Source organism: Mobula birostris, chromosome 21, assembly GCF_030028105.1.
Source record: "Mobula birostris isolate sMobBir1 chromosome 21, sMobBir1.hap1, whole genome shotgun sequence".
Taxonomy (NCBI): Eukaryota; Metazoa; Chordata; class Chondrichthyes; order Myliobatiformes; family Myliobatidae; genus Mobula; species Mobula birostris.
The window spans coordinates 48,254,488-48,278,762 of record NC_092390.1 but is presented as its reverse complement, the minus strand read 5'-3'; the positions used below and the strand labels follow the sequence as shown (position 1 = coordinate 48,278,762).

The window sequence follows — 24,275 nt, the reverse complement described above, 5'->3', positions numbered from 1 at the left end:
ATTTCTGTCACCTTTAGATGTTTTTCACCCTAATAGTTGCCATTATATTTTTGCCGATTATATTTACTATGTTATGCATTGTTCATTGTAATGAATGACAATCAATGTTCAATGAAAATAATGAACTATGTATTATTTTAAGTTGGTTATTGTTCCGTGTTTAAAAGTCCTCCCATTATTTTTTCATTTATAAAATGATCAATGGTTTAGGCCTTTGTAAAGATTATAAATTTGGTGAATTCTGAAGTTTATTTCACAGACCATTCGATCTGTAGATCTGGTGTTTGTTGCTCGGTAATAGAGAACTGGAGCTATCAGAGATCATAGAGCATCATTGGTTCTGTTGTTAGTTGGGGGAAACTTTCTTGGAGGACTTTTGCACAGCTTTCCCTTTATCATATTTTCCATAATCTGGTCACTGAAGAGGTAGGATCTTTTTATGAGCAGTGTGGGTCAGTACATGAATGGTATGCTAGATACCTGTCCCGCTATAGTAGCAGTTGTTTATGAAATTGCTCAGATTGGTTTCAACACTTAAAAGGGGATTTAACTCTTAAAGTCATGATGGTGATGTCATAAAGTAAAGATGGCCCAATTTTATAGCTCAAACAACAGGAATTCTGCAGATGCTGGAAATTCAAGCAACACACATCAAAGTTGCTGGTGAACGCAGCAGGCCAGGCAGCATCTCTAGGAAGAGGTACAGTTGACGTTTCGAGCTGAGACCCTTCGTCAGGACTAACTGAAGGAAGAGTTAGTAAGAGATTTGAAAGTGGGAGGGGGAGGGGGAGATCCAAAATGATAGGAGAAGACAGGAGGGGGAGGGATGGACCCAAGAGCTGGACAGGTGATTGGCAAAGGGGATACATGATCCTCTCATATCCCCTTTGCCAATCACCTGTTCAGCTCTTGGCTCCATCCCTCCCCCTCCTGTCTTCTCCTATCATTTTGGATCTCCCCCTCCCCCTCCCACTTTCAAATCTCTTACTATCTCTTCTTTCAGTTAGTCCTGACGAAGGGTCTCGACCTGAAACGTCAACTGTACCTCTTCCTAGAGATGCTGCCTGACCTGCTGCGTTCACCAGCAACTTTGATGTGTGTTGCTCCACAAAACAAGTTCAGATCAAGTTTTTATCATCTGACTGTGCATATGTACAACCAAACAAAACAATGTTTCTCCAGACTATGGTAGGAGAACTAGAAGGGATCCAAATGCAACTTGAAGGCAGGATTTTATATGATCTGTTAACTAGCTGCTCAATGCACTTTATGATTGTTAAAGTCAGTGCCATTGAGCAGCAATTGTTTAGGCTCAATGGCGCTGGGCAGAAATCATTTAGGTAGAAGTTTCACCATGTACAAGTCCATAATAATAAACCTGAATCTGATTCTTCGAGAATTTTTAAGTTTGACATGGAAATGGAGGCAGTTGTTGATTATGTAGTCCAGAAATCTGTTGTGCAATTGCTGCTATTTTTTATTTGCATTGTTACATTGAGAAATAGATAGCTTATTGCAGGTGCAATGACTAAGAAGGTAGTTGATTTTGCTATGAAGTACAAAAGTATTTCTGGAAGTATAATTTTTTAATCACTGAAATTGTTTGAGTTTTGTCTTTTGCCAGGATAAATCTCTTAATACCATTCTTAAATTGGCTTTCAACTGGTGTGAAGTGTATACAAGTTCATATTTAATGTCAAAAGGATAGAGCAAGTTTGCATACATTTCGTGTAAATAGAAAATCTCTGTTGGATTTAGAAGCCAACAGTATGAATCAATTTAAAGTTATGATTTTAGATTAAAGTCTCAGAGAAACTATTGCTATCTTCCAGCGATCTATAGCGACTGAACAGCCGACCCTGCGTACTGTTGTGCTTATGTATGTGTATGCGGTATAATTAACTCCATGGCTTGTTATTCTTTCCACACACTAACATGTTAGCTATTTCAGATCAAAGATATTCAAAATGGAACATCTGTTTCAAATTAGATATATTAACTGTAATATTTATACCAGCAGCTATTTAGTGATGTCCACTTGCTAAACTAAGAAAAGGTACTTTAGTTTTCACAACTGTTGTGTTCAGATTAAAGAATTTTACACCTTAACATTGCCCATGACACATAGTTCACTGCTTTCTAGTTATCCCCTGTTCGGAGTTTTCAGTCAGACATCAAAGTACTTCTTTGAGATGAAGAGCTGGATCTTCCACAATTTGACAGCTATTTCAACTTTTTAAAATAATATTTCTGTTTTATGTCAGATAGTATTAAGCTAAAATCATTTTGTGAAAAAACAAAGCCCTTGTAAAACGTTCAAGTGCTTGCCATGGATTTTTGCAGTTGTGTGGGAAATTTGTGGTTACTCATCTGTCCTGTTTACGTTTTTTTTTACAATTTTTCATTTTGTCCGGTCAAGTCTGTGTACAATGCTTCCTCTATCAACATCTTCCAGGTAGACCACAAACTGCTTATTTCACTTCTTCTATGTCTGTTTTTCATCTTAAATATGTTTGTGGAACTGTTAGAGCCCGTGATTTACAGTTTGGAGATCAATTGAGTAATGCAGTTCTTTGCTGTCTCCAAGAAGATTCCGGGAAGTGAGCGTGAGCTCTAGCTCGAAGCCTTGAGGTGAAGAACATTTGAGATGGGGCGCAAGCTGATGTTCGATTCAAATTCGTTGATTACTACTACTGCTACTACTACATTGACTCAGGCCTGGGGGGCCGACGTCGGGCACGATGACGGACTCTCCACTTCTCCCTCTCCCTCATCAGTGTGTTCAGTTCATCTACATTAGCCACACTGCTGTCTTCTAGGAGCGTGTTGACCATAGTCTTGGGAGGGTGCCCAGCGTTCATCCTCCCATGCTTGGGCTCCCATATGATGACTAGACTGCCAGGTAGCTCAGGGTGGAGTAGATAGTGCCTCGCTAGTTGCAGTCTTCTCGCCTTGATTTTTGCGGTGAGCATCTGTAGTTCGTTATAGAGTTGGACGTTCGTCATGTGCTGTTGCCAACTCACGTCAAGAGCCATCCAGAGCATTCGTGTATAGCAGCCAACTAGAGACTTTCGCATAGTATTGGTGGGTGTCCACGTCTCGCATCCGTACATAAGAATGGACTCTATGACTGCTATGAAAATCCTCTTTAAAAGCCCTCTGGTCAGGTTCGACTCCCAGATTTCCTTCATGTCGTTCATAGACCTCTTTGCCAGCGCCTTCTGTATCTTTATGTCCTTCTCTGAATTCATCATCCTTGACCTGAGGTACTTGTAGTCAAATACTTTCTTAATGGTATCGTTCTTTACAGTCTTGAGAATACCTTCGTCGCAGTTAAGTGCCATGTACTATGTCTTTTTAGCGTTCAGGTGAAGTCCAACCATATTGCACTCAATTTCCACTATTGTCGATTAGAGCAGCCATTATTCGCCGATTAGAAGTGTTAAGGAAGCTGGAAACATTGAAGCGAATGCGGAAGGCAAGTCAGGGGTCAGGACTGACTAGATGCCTTTTGATCACTGATGGGATCCCTCTACTGACAGAGAAGGAGTCCGTGTGGTCTATTGCTCTGTGGTGGCTCACTGTGGCGGCTCACTGTGGCGGCCTGGAGGTAGGCATCTACTTTCGAGCGGTGTTTCTCTCTTTTGATGATGTTGGAGGATGTTACCGAGGTTCTGCGTTTATGGATTAAGACAATGGACTTCTTTAGTCTTATGCCTTTCATATCCTGTGTTTTCACCCATTCTTTCTCGTTTTTTGATTTTGTGTGGGGGGAGTGGGTTTGAGGGATCGATGCCCTTGTGTTTTGTGCGGAGAAGAGGGGTTTGGGGGTGGATGTCCTTTTTGCGTTTTGTTAGTTTTTTGTGTGGGGGACCGGTGTTTGGGGGGGGGGGGGGCTGATGTCCTTGTGGCTTTTATGCGGAGAAGGGGATTTTGTGGGGGGTTGATTATCGTAGCCATTTTTTTTTGGCGGGGAGGTGAGTTTGCTGCTTCAAACTGATTTCCATTGTTTCCTTTGTTTCGTGGCTATCTGGAGAAGATGAATCTGAGTGGTATACTGCATACATATTTTGATAATAAATAAATCTTTGAAACTTTGATTACCAAGCAGCATTTATGCTCTGGATAGGTGATACTACCATGACATTTTGTAAAAGTGCAAACTTTATTTGGAGTAAAGATGAAAATAATTCCAGAAGCTCCCTTTCGTACTTTAAATTTCCCTAGGAAAAAGGTGGCCATATTGGAAAATAGCCAATCTCTTTTTTTTTGTAGAACTATGGATGCTCCAAATAATGAAATAGTAATGTAGTTTTTTTTTGCAGAATAAAGTAACAATTTTTTTATGATTTGGTGATAATAACATTGGAAATGCTATCCTGTTTGCCTGTAAGCTGCAGCTTATTACTAAAAATTCATTGCAGATTTTTATTTGTAGAGGGTCACTTTATTGTACACTTGTACATCTGATTAATGCAAATATCTAATCAGCCAGTCACGTAGCAGCAACTCACTCCATAAAAGCTTACAGACATTGTCAAGAGCTTCAATTGCTGTTCAGATCAGATGTCAGAATGGGGAAGAAATGTGATCTTAGTGATTTTGACTGTGGAATGACTGTTGGTGCCAGATGGGGTGCTTTGAGTATCTCAGATACTGCCTCTCTTCTGGAATTTTCATGCATAACAGTCTCCAGAGTTTTCAGAGAATGGTGTGAAAAAGAAATAAATCCAGTGAATCGCAGTTCTGTGGGTGAAAGGTGAGAAGTCAGAATAGAATGGCCACACTGGTTCAAGCTGCCAGTAGGGTGGCATTAACTCAAATTAGCAAAAGTTACAGCAGAGGTGTGCAGAAGAGAATCACGTTGAACCTTGAAATGAATGGGCTATAGCAGCTGAAGGCTATGAAAATACACTCAGTGGCCTCTTTATTAGGTATAGGGGGTACCTAATAAAGGTGGCCACTGAATGTAAGCCCTCTCTAGCATTCATAAAGTGCAGAGGAAGTACATAAATTTTAATTCAGCAGTTAAGCATTCTATTGTTCTTTTAAAAGTAATGTATCCTGCCACCTAAGAGTTTGATGTGAGAATCTGTTGGTTGCAGTCTATTGGAAGTATTGACACAAACAGATACAATTTCTGTCAATACTGGGGGTTCCCAATCGTTTTTATGCCATGGACCCCTATCGTTAACTGAGGTGTCTCTGGAACCCTGGTTGGGAACTCCTGGTCTAGGCTGTTTAAAATCTGACCTTATAAATCCTACTTAATTTTAAACTTAATTTGTTTGTTGTTACATTGGGAATTGATGGCATTATGCAATATTAAATGATTTGCAAACAAAATCAAATGCACAAATCACTGCTGTGCTTATTACATGATCAATCGATTGAGCAGATGATCAACTTGCCTATAGGTTATCAAATCTAACATAATGTTTATAGGTTATCAAACCTAACAAAATTTTGGGCATGGTAGTTGGATTTTCATTAGATTGCCTGGTATAGTTAGCTTTTTAGACAAATATTAGGAGATTTTGGAAAGCATCAAGTTGGATAAGTCTCTGGGACCGGATGAGATGTACCCCAGGCTACTGTGGGCGGTGAGGGAGGAGATTTCTGAGCCTCTAGCAATGATCTTTGCATCATTAATGGCGATGGGACAGTTTCCGGAGGTTTGGCGAGTTGCAGATGTTGTTCCCTTATTCAAGAAAAGGAGTAGAGATAGCCCAGGAAATTATAGACCAGTGAGACTTAGTTCAGTGGTTAGTAAGTTGATGGAAAAGATCCTGAGAGGCAAGATATATGAACATTTGGGGAGGCATAATATGATTAGGAGTAGTCAGTATGGCTTTGTCAAGGGCAGATCATGCCTTATGAGCCTTATTGAATTTTTTGAGGATGTGACTAAATACATTGATGAAGGAAGAGCAGTAGATGTAGTGTATATGGATTTCAGCAAGGCATTTGATAAGGTACCCCATGCAAGGCTTATTGAGAAAGTAAGGAGGCATGGGATCCAAGGGGACATTGCTTTGTGGATCCAGAATTGACTTGCTCACAGAAGGCAAAGAGTGGTTGCAGATGGGTCATATTCTGCATGGAGGTTGGTGCCTCAGGGATTTGTTCTGGGACCCCTACTCTTAGTGATTTTTATCAATGACCTGGAGGAAGAAGTGGAGGGATGGTTTAGTAAATTTACTGATGACGCAAAAGTTGGGGGCGTTGTGGATAGTGTGGAGGGCTGTCGGGTTACAGCGAGACATTGATAGGTTGCAAAACTGGGCTGAGAAGTGGCAGATGGAGTTCGACTCAGATAAGTGTGAGGTGGTTCATTTTGGTAGGTCAAATATGATGGCAGAATATAGTATTAATGGTAAAACTCTTGGCAGTGTGGAGGATGAGAGGGATCTTGGGGTGAGAGTCCATAGGACACTCAAAGCTGCTGCGCAGGTTGGCTATGTGCTTAAGAAGGCATCCGGTGCATTGACTTTCATCAACCATGGGATTTAGTTCAAGAGCTGAGAGGTAATGTTAAAGCTATATAGGACACTGGTCAGGCCCCACTTGGAGTACTGTGCTCAGTTCTGGTCACCTCACTGCAGGAAGGATGTGGAAACTATAGAAAGGATGCAGAGGAGATTTACAAGGATGTTGCCTGGATTGGGAAGCATGTCTTATGAGAATAGGTTGAGTGAACTCATCCTTTTCTCCTTGGAGCGCCGGAGGTTGAGAGGTGACCTGATAAAGGTATACAAGTTGATGAGAGGCATTGTTCGTGTGGATAGTCAGAGGCTTTTTCCCAGGGCTGAAATGGCTAACACGAAAGGGCACAGCTTTAAGGTGTTTGGAAGTAGATACAGAGGAGATAATTTTTTTATGCAGAGAGTGGTGAGTGCGTGGAATGGGCTGCCGGTGGCAGTGGTGGAGGCGGATATGATAGGGTCTAATTAGAGACTCCTGGATAGGGACATGGAGCTTTGAAAAATAGAGGGCTATGGGTAACCTTAAGTAATTTCTAAGTAAGTGCATGTGTCGGCACAGCATTGTGGGCCAAAGGGCTTGTATTGTGCTGTAGGTTTTCTATGTTTCTATATTGGATAGTTGTCACACTTTTACAGTGATCTTTGGATCTGTGCTAAGTCTAGGCAAAAGAATGACAACACAAAACAATTGAGAAAGTGATTCCACTGAATTTTTGATAATTTTTTATGAATAAAGTTTATTGGAGTTTACACTTAATATCAGTGACATATTTGCTTCTTGAGTAGATCTGTGAACAAAATTTAGCTTCAAATATAAAAAGCAATTTTCTGAAAGCCTCATGTTCATGATTGGCTCTCTGATGTGCTTTGCTGCAGCAGTAGTTTCACTTGTCATATTCATTGCATGATGAGAAGTTCTGTTTTTCATATTTACAAAGAGATTGTAAGCCTTTTTATGAATAGGTTTATGATTTCATTGCACATACGGCCCTGAGTAAATGTAGCAAATGACCCATTGGTACTATTACTGCTGATGTGACATATTGTTTGGAACTCAAACTTTTCTGTTAATCAAAATTGCAAGAAATGCTCTTCCTCCCAGCAGTATTTTGTGTTCTCTTCTAATGCTTCAGAACCATAATATGAATCTATTGTTTATAAATATTTCTGTGATTTCATTATGCATAATGCTCTGAGAAAATCTTGTCCCAATGTTGTCCACCAATAACAAAGTTGATTAAAAAAAAATACATGCCAAGGAATTGTTAACGGAATTGGAAAATATTTCATTCCTTACCTCCTTATTTCGCATATTTTCAATAACATCCTGATTGCACTATGGAATATGAGATAGGGTAGATTCCCTTAATGGAGAACACCTGTGCATGACTTTATTTGACATGGGGAGGCTAATGCATGGGCAGCTACCACACGGTCATTGACAGATTGGGGTCAGCGTCCAGTGGTATGTAATGCAAGAAAAACAGTGGACCCTTCACTGCTGCAGCCTTCCTCTGCTTTCACTGCCATTGCGATGTATAATCATTCTCTGCCAGTTCCACCGTTGAGATCTTGGTTGGATCACTCTTTGTCTGTAACCTCCCCTTGGCCCTTAGTAGCCTTACCAGGAGCTAAGTGTCTGAAAGCTAAACTCCAAACGGCATCACTCTTAGGATCTCAGAAACCCACAAGCCTCTCCACAATGATCCTCCGATAAAGCAGTACCATCTACGATGGATAGGTCATGTCATCTGGATGCCTAATACACATCTCCTCAAACAGATCCTTTACTCCCCATTCAAGCAAGGTCATTGAGTCCCTGGTGGGCAAAGGAAATGCTTCAATGATACTATCAAACTCAGCTTGAAGAAATTCAACTAGGAAGACATTGCAATCAATAGATATACCAGGACAAAATCTGTTCAAGAGGGAGCTGTGCTACCTGAGAATTACCCTCACTGCACTGCAGAGGCAACTGGGAAAGGAAAGACTGAACAACTAAAAGACCCAACAACTAACCACAGCCACTGCTTATTCCCACACTACACCAGAATATGTGGAACACGGATCAGCCTCTACAACCACCTGAGGGCCCATCAACTTCGGAGAACTGAGGGCTTACCAATTTAGGAGAATATCATACAACTCGAGTGATCACATTTAGAATATGAGATCCATCTTGGAGCAGGGATTGTGCTGTTTTGGAGGTAACAAGTAGGCAGGGTTTGCTAAGAAACAATTCGTGTACTATGAAATTGTCCAAGCTGGACAAATTATTTATTCTTTCATTGTTAATACAGCTTTTATTGTCACTTCCAAATTAAATTATAGAGCCTTATTGATCCCAAGCATTCAATCTTCTTCATCTCTAGCATTACCATTTCATAGTTAAATGAAGTTTTGGAGCACAAGTTTCAATGTGAATAGATTAAAAATGGAAACTAATCAAAATATTTTATTTTTGTTTGAAAGCATATAATTCTACATATAAACCTGTATAATGCAATGAAATCCATTTTGACTGCTTTAGATGTAGTCAACATGGTTACTACCAGCAAATATGACCAGGAGAGATATTTTAGAGAGGATGGTTTTTAATCCTTGAGAAGAGAGATTTTAGCAAAGGGGTTCCTGTGAAAATCTGGAAGCTTAAAAATTTAGAAGAGCATTTTAAATAGTCATTGAAACTTGACACATTGTACATTTTCATATTTTAGGAGATTTTTCTGATTATTTTTAAGGGAACTTTCTATTTGAACATTGTAATTGTTCCCAAGAATGTTTTTTCTCTTTCTGGTGGAAATAGTAAATGAACAATTATGCACCTTGGCATTTTAAATTAATTTTTCAGAGAATGATCTTTTTTGTTAGATTCAGATATACACATCTATTTAAAAGCTATTTGTTTTCAGTGTGGAGATGTGAGACTGCTGTGCTGGAATCAAGAGCAACAAACAAACTGCTGGAAGAACTCAGAAGATCAAGCAACATCTGTGAAGGCAAAGGGATAGTTGATGTTTTGGGTTGAGATCCTATGTGTGGAATCTTTGCCTCCACAGTTGCTGCTTGATCTCCCAATTAATATATGTGTGGAGCCAGGAGATGTGGGTGAGGTAAATGAATACCCCTTCTGATTTCACCACGACAGATGAGAGTTCAAGGAATGGTATATGAATAATCTGGAACATGTTCATATTAAGAAGGAAGAGCTGTATTATTAAGGGTCAGAATGAGATATGTCCAAGGTTGCTTTAGAAAGCAGATTGGTAAGTAGGTGGGGCCCTGCAATATATTTAGTATCTTTATTAGCCACGGGTGAGGTACCTGGAGACTGGATGATAGCTACTATTGCTCCTTTATTTAAGAAGGGCAGCCTGGTAACTGTGGTTGCTGAGCATCAGATCAGTGATATTGAGCATATTGGAGAAAATATTGAGCACAGGATTTATGTACGTACATTTCGGAATTAGGAACTGATCAGGGATATTCAGCATAATTTTGTGTGGGGCAACATTGCCTCATTAATTTTTTTAAGGAGAGAACTAAGAAGTTTGAAGCCAGGAGGTTTAGTAAGATGTTAGTAAAATGGACTTTAGTAAGATGCTTGACAAGGGCCCCACATGGTAAATTGGTCCAGAAAGTTAAGGATCCGCAGTGAACTGCAAATTGGAACCAACATTGGCCTGGTGATAGGAGATAAACGGCAATGGTTGAAAAATATTTGTCTGATTTGAAATCTATGGCCAGTAGTTTACTGCAGGGTTTAGTGTTGTTTGTGATATGTCTTGACAACCTGGATGTGAATGTAAGAGGTATAATTAATATGTTTGTGAATGATGAAAGTTATAGATTTGATAAAAAGTTGGCTGGAACATTGGCGGGTAGAATTTAATCTTGAAAATTGCAAGATGACTTTGAGAAGTGAAATAGAGGAAGGACATATACAGCAAAATAACGTCAAAATCAGAGTTAAGTTTATTGTCAAATGTGCAAGTACAGTGTGCACAGGTGCAATTAGAACTTGCTTACAGCTGCACCACAGGTGCAGTGTGTCATATAAGCAGCATTCACAAGAAAAACATATGTTATTTTTATTTAAAAAGATGGAAATAGACCAATAAAACATCAATTTAGTGCATAGTGTTGTTATACTGTCATGATTAAAGCTTCCATTGTTTGCCGATTAAAACGATGAGGGAGATTGAAACATTGAGTCGAATGCGGAGGGTGAGTGCCAGCTTGCCTGCCTTATGCTCACTGGTGGGATCGCTCAACTGCCGTCGAGGAGACTGCTTTTTGATCGCTGACTGCCAGAGAGGGAAGGCCTGCCGCCTTCCCCAGAGAATGTTACCCAGATTTTCTAGGTTTTGGATATGGACTTGGTCTACAGACTTTTTTTTCGGTCTCATAATTTTTTTATATCCTGTGTTTTTTGCCAAATCTTTCTCGATTTTTTAATGTGTGGGAGAGGGGGAATTGGGGTTGATGTGCCTGTTCAGTTTTTGTTCATTTTTTTTTGTGCGGGGAGGAGGGATTTGGTGGCTGATGATCGTGATCTTTTCTTTCTTGGTTTCATGGCTATCTGGAGAAGGAGAATTTCAGAATTGTATAGTTTGGTAATAAATGAACCTTTGATTAGGGTTGTGCAAATTTGTACAAAAACCAAATGGTTGAAGGAACGTACCTGTTCTTGAACCTGGCAGTATGGAACTTATAGCTTTTGTACTTGCTGCCTAATGATATTTGCAACAAGATGACAAGACCCAGATTGTGGGGATCTTAGATGATGCATTTTGCTTTCTTAAGGCAGCACCTCATGTAGGTACTACCAATGGTGGGGAGAGATGTGCTTGTAATGTATTGAACAGTGTCCAATACTCACTGTAGCTTCTTGTGTTTCTGTGCATTCAAATTGCTATATGGACCAGGTGCAATTATGCAGGGTATTTTCAATTGTACATCAGTAGATGTGCATTAGAGTTCAGTGACAAGCTGAACCTCAACCTCCTAAGAAAGTCAAGATGTTGGGCATGCCTTCCTTGTGAATGCATCTATATATGTTGGGCCCAGGACAAATCATCTGATATGTAAATACCCAGGAATTTAAAGATGCTGGTTCTCTCCACCGCTAATGTCCCAAACGTAGACTGGTTCATCCTTGCCCTCCTTTTCCTTTCCTGATGTCAACAATCAGTTCTTTACTTTTACTGCCATTGAGTAAGAGATTGTTATTGTGGAATGTTAATGAACAGAGGGACCTTGGGGTTCAAGTGGATGGTGATAAAGGCACATTGCAGTCTTGCCTTTACAGATCGGAGCATAAAATATAAAAGATGTTATGTTGCTTATCTATTTTGGAGGATTTTGTGAGACAACATTGGTGGTGTTTTTCCGGCACCTTGAGTTATCCTGCTTTTGTTAGATTAGATTTCAGAAGCTTACAAGAGGGCATGGAGCACTTTTGTATGGTCAGTCATAAATCTTGTGTCAGATCTCAGGTAAATCTTGAACTTTTTTTTTAATAGATGTAAGGCTGTGATGGCATCTTGAAGGTGACTGAACTACATCAAAAATCCTTCCTGTTTGAGCATTTTAACTTGCTTCAGGAAATAATGATTATTCTTTTTGCTATCTTGTGGTGGTGTAAGTTATTTTGCTACTCACTTGTAATGTGTATACAAAGTATTGAATTGAAAAAAAGAGGCTAATGAAATGCATGGTATTTTCTTGGTGTCTAAAATGACCTTTTCTCATTTTTCTTATTTGCAGTCTCAGAAACACAATATTGACATAAACAGACAAGCGAAGTTTGCTGCCACACCTTCTTTCAGTCTGTTTGTAACTCTGAAGAATGTTGTCTGCAAAATAGGGGAAGACGCTGAAGTATTGATGTCTTTATATGACCCGATTAAGTCCAAGTTTATTAGGTTGGTGGTCAGCTTAATTATGAAGAGGGTAACTTGAGGGTGTGATGAAATCTATATTTTGAATAAGGTAAAAAATAGATGCTTTAATTTAAATTATGTATCAATGAAAACTGAATAATTAATGAATTCCAAATCAAGGAGATCGAGCATTCTCTTCTGCATTTACACAGAGAGTAATATTTAATTTTCCTCTACATATATGCTTTGCAGCACTTTTTTTAAAAGCATAAAAGATGGGTTATGTTGTTCACTCATAAAATATTGTATCCTGAATTATTGTATAGCACCTTACCGTCTTAACTCTTCAAGATAAGATGACTGTGGAATATTGCATTGATTATGTTTAGTACTGTTATTGTAATTTCAGACAGAACATTGTTTTGTAATCTGAAGAACAAAGCATGCATCACATGAATTTCTTAATCTGCTTTTAGAACATATTCTTCAGTAGCACTTTGTTTTGGAATGTTAATTAAAATCTGTTCTACATTCTCTGCTTTAGATAGTTAATTTGGTTTAATAGAGACAGAAATAATAAAAAAAAAGTGCATTGGTGCAATCTGATTACATTGTATCTGGGCAGGTAATTAATTTACATAGGAGTAGAAAGTCATTTGACTTCTGCACCATTTTCAGCCATTCTGTTTATCTGCCTCTGATTCTTTTTCTTTGTTTACTCAGCAAAAAAGATCTTTTAGTCTCAGTTTGAAAGTTTCATTTGAGCTCGCGTTACCAGTAAGAACACTCCACTTTTCCCCATCCTTTATGTGGGAAAATATCACCAATTTTCCACCACGATGCTCATGTTCTAATGTTCCTTCCAGTGTTATTCTATTCCAGTTTCTTCCACAAAAGAAGTTGTAACTATCCTATTGAACAGAGTTAATTAGGTCTATACTTAACCTTCTGTGCTCAGCAGAGTGTAAGACGTGCTTATGTACCAGGTCTTTTAAATTTAAGGCTTTAATTCTTTCCAGTGATTCTGCTGAAGTTGTACTCTAACCAAGCAAGATCAATATTATCCTTCCTCAGAAGCAGTATTAAATTATGTACATAGAGCCAAGAATCTGTATATCAATCATTTTGTATACTAACTTCCTTAGTGTTGATTTAAAAAATGTCTTTTTGTAACATTTCTCATTTTATAATCCTGAAATGAAAATCTTTCCAATTCCATAGTTTTCAATTCTGCATTACTAAGGAAATTTATCTTTTTTTCTGGATGCATTCTGGAGGAACCTTCTACCTTATGGGATTTTATCCAACTCATTTAACAGATCGATGCCCTAACATAATTTCTCGCTCTGCTCTATGGAACTTCCTTTACATCTTGGTGTAACTTGTAACTTTAAATATACAAAACACTGCTCCTTCATCCAAATCACACACAAAAAATGCTGGAGGCTCTCAGCAGGTCAGGAAGCACCTTTGAAGGAAAATAAGCAATCAGGGTTTCAGGCAGAGACCCTTTATCAGGATGGGAAAGGAAGGGGCAGAAGCCAGAATAAAGGACAGGGGGAGAGAGAGGAGCAAGAGGTGGGAGGTAGTTAATGGAAATTAGATTTCACATCGTCAGGTTGGAGACTACCGAGATGGAATATGAGGTGTTGCTCCTCCAATCTGTGCCTGGCTTCATTATGGCAGTGGTGAAGACATGTTGGTGTAGATATGAGAAGTGGAATTAACATGTTTGGTCACTGTGAGATGCTGGTTGATGTGATGGATGGAGCAAAGGTGCTTGATGAAGAAATCCCCCAATCTGCATTGGGTATCACTGATGTAAAAGAGGCCACACCAGTAGCACTAAATACAATAAATGACATTGATGGATTTGCATGTAAGGTGCTGTCTCACCTGGGGAGACTGGTTAGGGTGCTGAATAGTTATGAGGGAGTAGATGTAGCACTTAATATGGTTGCAGGGATAAGTACCCAGAGGGTGACTATGCCTGCCTAGATTCATACTTTGTCTTGAAATTTAATTCTTTGTTGTGGTACATTGTGCTACATGGTTGAATATTCAAGCTTGTTTCCAAATGCATTAAAGGAGCAGAGCAGAGTAGTTTAGAGATATAGTTAAAATAACAAACAGGTAACTAAAGGAAAAGAAAATTCAAATCTTAAATTTGTATCTAAGGGAATATACTTTAGAAACAATTATATTGAATTCCTCTCTTGCCTTGGCCAACATGCTTGCCTATTGTACAAACCCCATTTCCAGAAAAGTTGGGATATTTTCCAAAATGCAATAAAAACAAAAATCTGTGATACGTTAATTCACGCGAACCTTTATTTAACTGACAAAAGTACAAAGAAAAGATTTTCAATAGTTTTACTGACCAACTTAATTGCATTTTGTAAACATACACAAATTTAGAATTTGATGGCTGCAGCACACTCAACAAAAGTTGGAACAGAAGCATGTTTACCATTGTGTTACATCACCTTTCCTTTTAATAACACTTTTTAATTGTTTTGGAACTGAGGGTACTAATTGTAGTAGATTTGCAATTGGAAATTTTGTCTATTCTTGCTTGATCATTGCTCATCAGTCCGTGGTCTCCGTTGTCTGACTCTCCTTTTCATGATGCGCCATACATTTTCAATAGGAGATAGATCTGGACTGGCAGCAGGCCAGTCAAGCACACACACTCTGTGCTTACAAAGCCACGCTGTTGTAACCCGTGCAGAATGTGGTCTGGCATTGTCCTGCTGAAATAAGCATGGACGTCCCAGGAAGAGATGTCGCCTTGATGGCAACATGTGTCTCTCTAAAATCCTAATATATGCTTCAGAGTCAATGGTACCTTCACATACATGCAACTCACCCATGCCGTGGGCACTGATGCACCCCCATACCATCACAGATGCTGACTTTTGCACCTTTCACCGATAACATAGTCATAGTCATAGTCATACTTTATTGATCCCGGGGGAAATTAGTTAAATCTGGATGGTCGTTTTCATCTTTGGCACGGAGAACTCGACACCTTTTTTTTCTGAAAACTAGCTGAAATGTGGACTCATATGATCACAGCACATGGTTCCACAGTCTTTCGGTCCATCTGAGATGAGCTCGGGCCCAGAGAACTCGCCGGCCTTTCTGCATAGAGCTGATGTATGGCTTCCTCCTTGCGTAATACAGTTTCAAGTTGCATTTCTGGATGCAGCGACGGACTGTGTTGAGTGATAATGGTTTTCCGAAGTACTCCCGAGCCCAGGTGGTTATAATTGTCACAGTAGCATGACGGTTTCTTAGGCAGTGCCACCTGAGGGCTTGAAGATCACGTGCATTCAACAGTGGTTTCCGACCTTGCCCTTTACGCACTGAGATGTCTCTGAATTCTCTGAATCTTTTCACAATATTATGTGCTGTAGATGTTGAAAGACCTAAATTCTCTGCAATCTTGCATTGAGAAATGTTCCTTTTGAACTGACTAACAACTCTCTGACGAATTTTGGCACAAAGGGGTGAGCCACGACCCATCCTTACTTGCAAAGACTTGAGCCTTTGATGGACGCTACTTTTATACCCAGTCATGATACCTCACCTGCTACCAATTAGCCTGCTTAATGTGGAGTCTTCCAAACCAGTGTTACTTGAATATTCTGTTCACTTTTCAATCTTATTTTAACTCCGTCCCAACTTTTGTTGAGGGTGTTGCAGCCATCAAATTCTAAATTTGTGTATACTTACAAAATGCAATTAAGTTGGTCAGTAAAACTATTGAAAATCTTTTCTTTGTACTTTTGTCGGTTAAGTAAAGGTTCACGTGAATTAACGTATCACAGATTTTTGTTTTAATTGCACTTTGGAAAATATCCCAACTTTTCTGGAAATGGGGTTTGTATTTCCAATGATCGCCAGGTGTTGTTGAAGTTGACTTGCTGTTCTGAGCTGTCCTGATCTAAAGCAATTAATGGGGCTTGTTTAATGTACTGCCTATGTGATAAGAACTAGACCAAGATGCACTCACAAATAGCCTAAAATAAAGCTGCAATATATGATCCTTGACTTTATCAACTGTAAAAACTGTCAAGATCATTCTGAAACATTATTCCAAACCCATCAAAAATTAATCACTGAAAAATTTAACAAGTTTTTAAAAATCTGAATTAAATAATGTAAAACTTTGGAATACTGTATATAAAAATATGATACTTGCCCTTGCATTTATTCTACTCTATTTAAACAAAGGGCTTTCTGACTCACCAGAACTTACTTGGTGTAGGCTTATTGAGAAGGTTCTTCATGCAAGTGTATAGAGATTGCTGCAGTTTTAAAGTAATTCACTGGCCTCCTAGTGGAATCAGTATTGGGCCTCATTTGGAAACTAGTCTATGGGACGTGACCAACCAGAAATTTGGATTTTTCTCATTCCTGTGGGATTCCTGAGTTCCTTGTATTTCCCAGTGAGTTATGGCCCAATGTAATAAAGGTCAAGAGACACTAAAGGAACTGTGAGAAATAATTTGTTTGTATGGATAAAGTTTAAAGCTTTCTTTAGGAATCTGGGAACGTAATTGCAATATATTATTTAGAGTTTGTGCAAGTTAGATGATGTTTCGGCTTGTTGGGAAACATAATAACAATTGTTCATACCTGTCATGTAGTCATTAGGAAATGAAGCCTGGTATTTATTTGAATCTTTTTAACCAAGACAATATTTGTTATGTGGAAAATCGCACAGATAATTTAAAAGGTAGATATGTAAATAACAAAGAAAGGAGTGGAAAGATGATACTGCGATTAACTGAGGAATGACATGAGGAGGCTTGAGTACAACACAGATGTATTGAGGAGAAAGACCTGCTATAGTTATGTAAAACACTATTCTCAAATAGTTAATTAAAAATTATTTACTTCAGTAAAATTCTATTTATTCTTCAAATACATCACAGTTCTGCTTTCTATCTTCATTTTCAAAAGCAAATGCATTTTGTATGTGACAATGCATGCTCATTCAATCTTTAGTTATCACAGATAATTTATTAAGATTTTTTTGATTTTGTGTTTTGCATGTTTAAAACATTTGAAGAATGATTCCTATTGTGAAAATGAATTAAAACGCATTTTGATTTGGGTCTGATGCATCAATAGGAAAAACTAGGAAGGTTTGTATGCGTGCATGCTGAGAATAACATTTATGAACTTATTTATGTAGTGAAAACTACCTAGTTCGATGGGCAAGTTCGGGCCTTCCTAAAGACATAGACCGGCTAAACAACCTAAGAGCTGTATTTACAGTAAGTTATTCACACCTTTTAAAAAAAGTAATAGTTGATACTCTTTTGTGTATTTCCTCTGTATTTAGCATTATTTTAAATTGGTGTTGCAATGATTAATGATGATGCTTGTCTACAAAATAGTTAAGCAGTTAGCATATAGAAAACCAAACAGATTAGTCACACCATGGAAAAAGTGCACTTAATAGGTTGTCACTAACAGAAAGAGAATATATTGCACATCAGGAGGTAACATCAAATAGCTAGTGCTTTTCTGTCATATTATGACTAATAAACATCCTGGGCTTCCAGCTGGGTACAGGTCTTGATTATAACTGATGTTTCGAAGGAAAACTCCATCATCTTCATCAGGCATGATGCTTGGGCATGTCTAGGCCGATGGTATTTATACTCCCGTAGCCTTGTCTCTTCTGATTAGTTAGACCTCACCCAATCAGGTTTCTACACTTCCAACTTGTTTACAATTGAATTCTTTTCTTAGGGCGAGACCTTCGTCTTTGTTAAAATTCTTTTCCTTCAGTTTTATTTTAATGCTCTCTTTTACCAGGCGGTCCTAAAAGCCATTGGCGGGGGGAGGAGTGAGAGGGGGAAAGAGTCGAAAGAGGGGAGAAATGTAATGTTCTGCTACCGCCTATTTCTCTGAGTAATCCAGACGGATACACCTCCTGGTGTCCTTGATGTGGGTTTCCACTACATGTCCCATCTGGCCAATATACGCTGCTCTGCATTCATAGGGAATCCTGTGAATGCTAGCTGATGTGCGTCCCAGGTCATCTGACCCACAGAAACTGTGATTTGAGTTTTATGTCCATAACACTAGCATGTGTCATGAAATTTGGTAACTTAGCAGCAGTAGTTCAATGCAATACATAATATAGAAGAAGAAAAAAAAACAAACTAAAATAATAATAAGTAAATCAATTACAGTATGCGTATATTGAATAGATTAAAAATTGTGCAAAAACCAGAAATAACACATGTTAAAAAAGTGAGGCAGTGTTCACGGATTCAATGTCCATTTAGGAATCAGATGGCAGAGGGGAAGAAACTTTTCCTGAATCGCTGAGTGTGTGCCTTCAGGCTTCTGTACCTCCTACCTGATGGTAACAATGAGAAAAGGGCATGCCCTGGGTGCTGGAGGTCCTTAGTAATGGACGCTGCCTTTCTGAGACACTGCTCCCTAAAGATGTCCTGGGTACTTTGTAGGCTAGTGCCCAAGATGGAGCTGACTAGGTTTACAACCTTCTGCATAGTCTTTTTAGATCCTGTGCAGTAGCCCCTCCATACCAGACAGTGATGTAGCCTGTCAGAATGCTCTCCATGGCTATAGGCAAATTGCAGCGGGTCCAGGTCCTTGCTGAGGCAGGAGTTCAGTCTAGTAATGAGCAACCTCTCAAAGCATTTCACTACTCTGGATGTGAGTGCTGCCGGGCGATAGACGTTAAGGCAGCTCACATTATTCTTCTTAGGCACTGGTATAATTGTTGTCTAACCAATCAGGAGGAGTGGACTACAGGGATATAAATACCACCAGACTAGACATGCCCAGGCATCATCCCTGATGAAGATGGTGGAGTTTGTCATCAAAACTTTGGTTATAATCGATACCTGGCTGGAAGACCAAGAAGAGTTTATTCATACATCAAATATGTTCATTTACGTGTCTTAAATCTACAGAAGATCTGTCAGAAGTGGTGTAGGTGGCTACTAAAGAGACATTTCCTAAAAGAACATGATGTATTTATATAATCAGAGATTGTAGGGTGCAGAGACGTTACACGCCTGATTTATCTGGTGAATTAAAACACTGGGTTAGGTTCTTCATTTTACTTTGCAGTGCATTTCTATACTTGTAATCCCAGACAATAGTTTGAATTACAAGATTGTTTCCACATAGTAACATTACTAAAACTATAAAATTTGAGCAGACCTTTTACCAAACTTTTACACTGGCATTTCTGTGATGAAGTGGACAGCGATTGTGTAGAAAATTGCAAATTGTCATTTTAAGATTGTCTCAAATATTCTAGAAGGACAAGTAATTTAATTTTGATGCAGTTTTCCTTCACAGCAGTTCTGGTCTGACGATCAGATGCCTGAACTGGAAAAATTAAAGACATAATAACTTTCTATTTCTTTGTGGGCTTAACAAAAAAACTTTTGTGTGCTTGCAAAAGTTCTGCAATTGTTGGGTTATAAACAATGTCAAAATATTTTTCATGCAATCTGTGGAAAAAATTAAATTCCAGCAATACTTACCTTTGTTAAGGTGAATATGCTTCTCATTGTTTAAAATGCCTTTTAAATATATAGGAGAGTCTATATTTATATAGGGGGAAGAGAGGTTAAGATATTTATGCATATACACGTCTTCAGAGATCTTGTTTTATTTGAGTTATTCCCTCTATATTTTATAGGATCTTGGCAGTAAAGACCTTAAAAGAGAAAAAATTAGCTTTGTGTGCCAGATTGTCAGAGTGGGTCGCATGGAGCTGAAGGACAATAACACCAGGAAATTTACAACAGGATTGAGAAGACCCTTTGGAGTTGCTGGTAAATCCTTAGCTACGTGATAATGAACAGATAGAATTCTTTGCAAGAGAAAAACAAATGGCCAAGTATTTGTTCATTTCTCTTAGGATTATTTCAGATGTCCATCTAATTTAGTAAGCTGATAGAGTATATGTGGGCTTCAAGTTTTTCAATGCTTTTATTGACAGATCAATGTAACTTTACATTTAGCGTCAAGGGGACCAGATGTGCAGCAACATTGAGAGCCTGTGGGTGAACCCCAGTACGGGCAAATGGTTCAAATTAATTGTGACATAGGCATAGGTATACAAACTATAAGTACCATTAAAATTAGCCTTTTGCAGAATGGTACATTATAGTATACATTACAATTGAGCACAATGGCTTATTTGTGCATAGTAATATCTATGTATTTCTGAATGGAAATGTCTAGAATCTCTAATAAGTAACAAGCACTCAAAAATAATTGGGTCCATTGTGACTTTCCATTCAAATGCTGTAAACCAAGTAAATATCCTGTGCAAACCCCTCGATTATATAAAAACATTTTTTGGTTGAAACTAATTTATCTTTTATTATGATGTAACACTTCCTTTTTATTAATGTCTAATAATCTTAGGAAAAATGTAAACAATTAATTATTTTCAGAGAGTTCTTCCACATGGATTGAAAAGTAGTTTTTTTTTAACTTAAAAGTGGAATTCACCTACATGTAAAGTATTTTCTTATGGGAAGAGAAGAATATACAGCAAATTTACAATAATCCATTTAGGAATCCCCTACTTCCCTTCCACGCAGACATTTCTCATGTCCCCTTCCACTCAGCCAGGGCCCTGGTTCCTCTAAATTGAGTATGGTCTTATAGACAATCCTCCCTTTAGACTTGCCAGAGCATGAAATTGACTTTCCTAATCTTGTGTGAATATGGGATTGATTCATTTTACATTTGATTTGAATGTGGTTAATAATTCTTCTGGGATTATTCACTTCTTTGGCATGTTGAAGACTTCAAATACACTTATATTATCCAAAAGGAGCTTGTCTCTAAGGAGTGTTTATGGAAATGAAAGTGCTGAACCAGCTAATTGATAACAAACATGCCCAATATTTCCTTATTTCCAAATAATTGTAGGAAACTTTATTGTAAGCAGGTAGATACAGTTTTTTTCTTATTATTTCAGTTATGGATGTCACTGACATAATTACAGGGAAAATTGATGATGAGGACAAACAACATTTCATTCCATTCCAACCGTAAGTAGTATTTATTTTTGGGTATTTCATATTTTCAGCCAAAAAACCGGCAGTCAAACTAAATTTGGTTTTGTTTTGGCTTTAGGTGTAGAAATTTGTTCTTGTGCTCCAATTCTGAAATTTAGTTCCATTGAATTCAATAACATTGAATTTTAGAAACACAGTATAATAGGCATGTACTAGTCTATATAGCTTTCCTAATTTCTTTTCACTTTGTATTTTATCTGCATTTTCTCTGTATTCATCGAACTTATCTATTTGAGGGTATTTGGGAGTGTTTGATTCATAGTGCAGTATCTGTGACTTCCTTTCTGCAATATTCCATTTGCTATATGCTGGACTAGCATGTCAAATTTTTACAGTCCTTAATAAAGGCACACGTTTCTCTGTATTATGATGCAGATCAGATCATTTGCTTCCTTAAGTTACTGGCTGCCTGTGCTGAGCTGTGCTTTCTCCAGAGTAGTATGTGAAGACGTGACTCCTGGGCTATAAAGTGCAGAACATTGCATTGCAAACCTCTTTTATCCTTAATCATCTGGCTGCACTGATAGAACGTATTTAATGGCCAGAGAGACTCTGTGCTCAGACACATTTTGCAGAATATTTATATAGATTAGGATATTGACCAATTTTCAAACATTTTCAACTCAAGCCTTCTAGTCCTGGCAGTATCCTTATAAGTTTCTTCAGCACCCTCTTCAGCTTGACAATGTCTTTTTAATAACAAGATGACTAAAACTGTATATATTACTCCAAGTGTGATCTCACCGATGACTATAGAACTGCAGTGTAATGACCCTACTCCTAACCTCAGTGCCCTGACTGATTAAGAGTATCATGCTAAATGCTGCCTTCATACCCTGTCTATTTGCACGCCCACTTACAGCAAACTGTGCACTTGTACTACTCCCAGGTTCCTCTGTTCCACAACACTTGCTAGTGCCTTACAATTCATTATCTAGGCCCTCTCCTGGTCTGACTGTCTGAGATGCGTCACCTTACCTTTATGCAAGTTGAAATCCATCTGCCATTCCTCAGCCCATCAACCTGATCAAGATCTCTCTGCAATTCGTCATAACCTGCTTAACTATCAAGGCCCCCTAATATAGTATCATCGGCAAACTTGCTAATTGTTCCTTATACTGTACGTTTAAATCCAAATGTTTTAAATTAATAATGAATAACTGGTCCCAATACTGATCCCTGGGAACTTTACTAGTTACAGTCCTCCAGTTGGAGGAGTTGATCTTTAACCATCACCAGGTGTTTCCTATCATCAAGCCATTTCTGAATTCTCCTTGCAAGCTCCCCTTGAATTCTATGTGACCTAACCTTCCTGATCATCCTGCCATGTGAGACCTTATCCAAGGCCTTACTGAAATCCATATGGACAGCATCCACTGCCCTACCTTTATCTATACCCTTTGTTACTTTAAAAAAACTGAGACATGACCTCCAATGCACAAAACCATGCTGACTATACTCGACTGTTCAAGTGGTGGCAGATCTTGTCTCAGGATTTCCTCCAGTAATTTCCTTACAACTGAAGTGAGGCTTACTGGCTTGTTCTCAAGCTTCTTGCTACCCTTGAGCAGTGGAACAAAATTAGCCATTCTTCTGGAATCTCAGTAGTGGCTAATGACAAATCAAATATTTATTATCCTCATTTCTTTGGAATCCTTCATATTACGTTTAGGAAACACTGAGGAGAAGTAGACATTAAAAATCTTGGCCATCTTCTGTGGCTCCATACACAGGCAATTCATCTCATTTCCTTGTTATCCCTCTAAACCCTCTTAAAGTTAGTAAATCCCAGGAACTTAGATTGACAGGTCAGAGTTTTGGAAAAACATAGCAGCTGGAATTAAATAAAGAATGTAAAATTAGAATGCCTTGGAATAAATAGTAATATTTAGTAGACTCAAAGTGGATTTGTGAAAGTAAAATCATGTCTGACTAATCTGCTGGAGTCCTTTTTTGAGGATGCAATAATAGAATGGGGGATAGCAAACCAGTGAATGTGATGTATTTGAATTTGCAGGTGTTCCTGAAGGTCCCTCCCAGGAGGCTGATAATTAGAGGATGTTAAAACACTGTAATTAGCAGTAATATACTGAAATGGATTAAGAATTGGTTATTAGACCAAAAGCAAAGCATGGGTACAAACAAATTGTTTCTAGATTTTTAAGATTATGTGCTTCACAGTCCGTATCAGTGACTTGTCTGAATGTTCAATATATTACATTTCCTAGTTTACTGATGTTACACGTCTAGGTGGGAATGTGAGTTTGAAGATGTAAAGTTCTTTCAAGGGGATTTCAACAAGTTGAAGAGTTGCTGTAAACATAATGGGTAGCATATGTTACGGAAAAATGTAGGTTAATCACTGTGGCGCACATAATATAAAAAGCAGAGTAGAGTGGGTTCAATAGGACCTAAATTGATTTGTAAGAAAATTGCTGAATGCCAACATGCAGATACAGGAAATGATTGAGGATGGATTGCATGTTAGTCATTATTATGAAAGGAATTGAATACAAGGCTAATAAATATTGCAGTTGTGCAGGGTCTTAGTGAAACCATGCATGGAGATTTGTGCATAGTTCTGCTCTATGTACAAAATAGTGGATGTCATTGAGAGTGCAGTGACGATTCTCTATATTGGTTCAGGTGATGGCAGGTATTCTGTATGATGAACAATTGGCTAGATGGTGGCATTCAGTATAATTTACAAGAATTGTAGGAGATCTCATCAATGTATACTGAAATCTTAATGGTTTGATGGGTTACAAGTAGAGAATTTGTTTCATCTGGCTGTGAAATCTACG

The 24,275-nt window shown here is 38.4% G+C and overlaps 1 protein-coding gene across 3 annotated transcripts in view; it reads left to right on the top strand.

The window, feature by feature from the left end:
• The window catches only part of dock1 (dedicator of cytokinesis 1), a 555,786-nt gene that overhangs the window by 108,489 nt on the left and 423,022 nt on the right, over positions 1 to 24,275 (top strand). For all 3 annotated transcript variants that reach the window (XM_072239408.1, XM_072239407.1, XM_072239409.1), the window contains 4 exons: positions 12,255 to 12,412; positions 17,577 to 17,658; positions 20,076 to 20,211; positions 21,372 to 21,444. In XM_072239408.1, the coding sequence (XP_072095509.1) occupies positions 12,255 to 12,412; positions 17,577 to 17,658; positions 20,076 to 20,211; positions 21,372 to 21,444 (449 nt within the window). The remainder of the gene's footprint in view (positions 1 to 12,254; positions 12,413 to 17,576; positions 17,659 to 20,075; positions 20,212 to 21,371; positions 21,445 to 24,275) is intronic.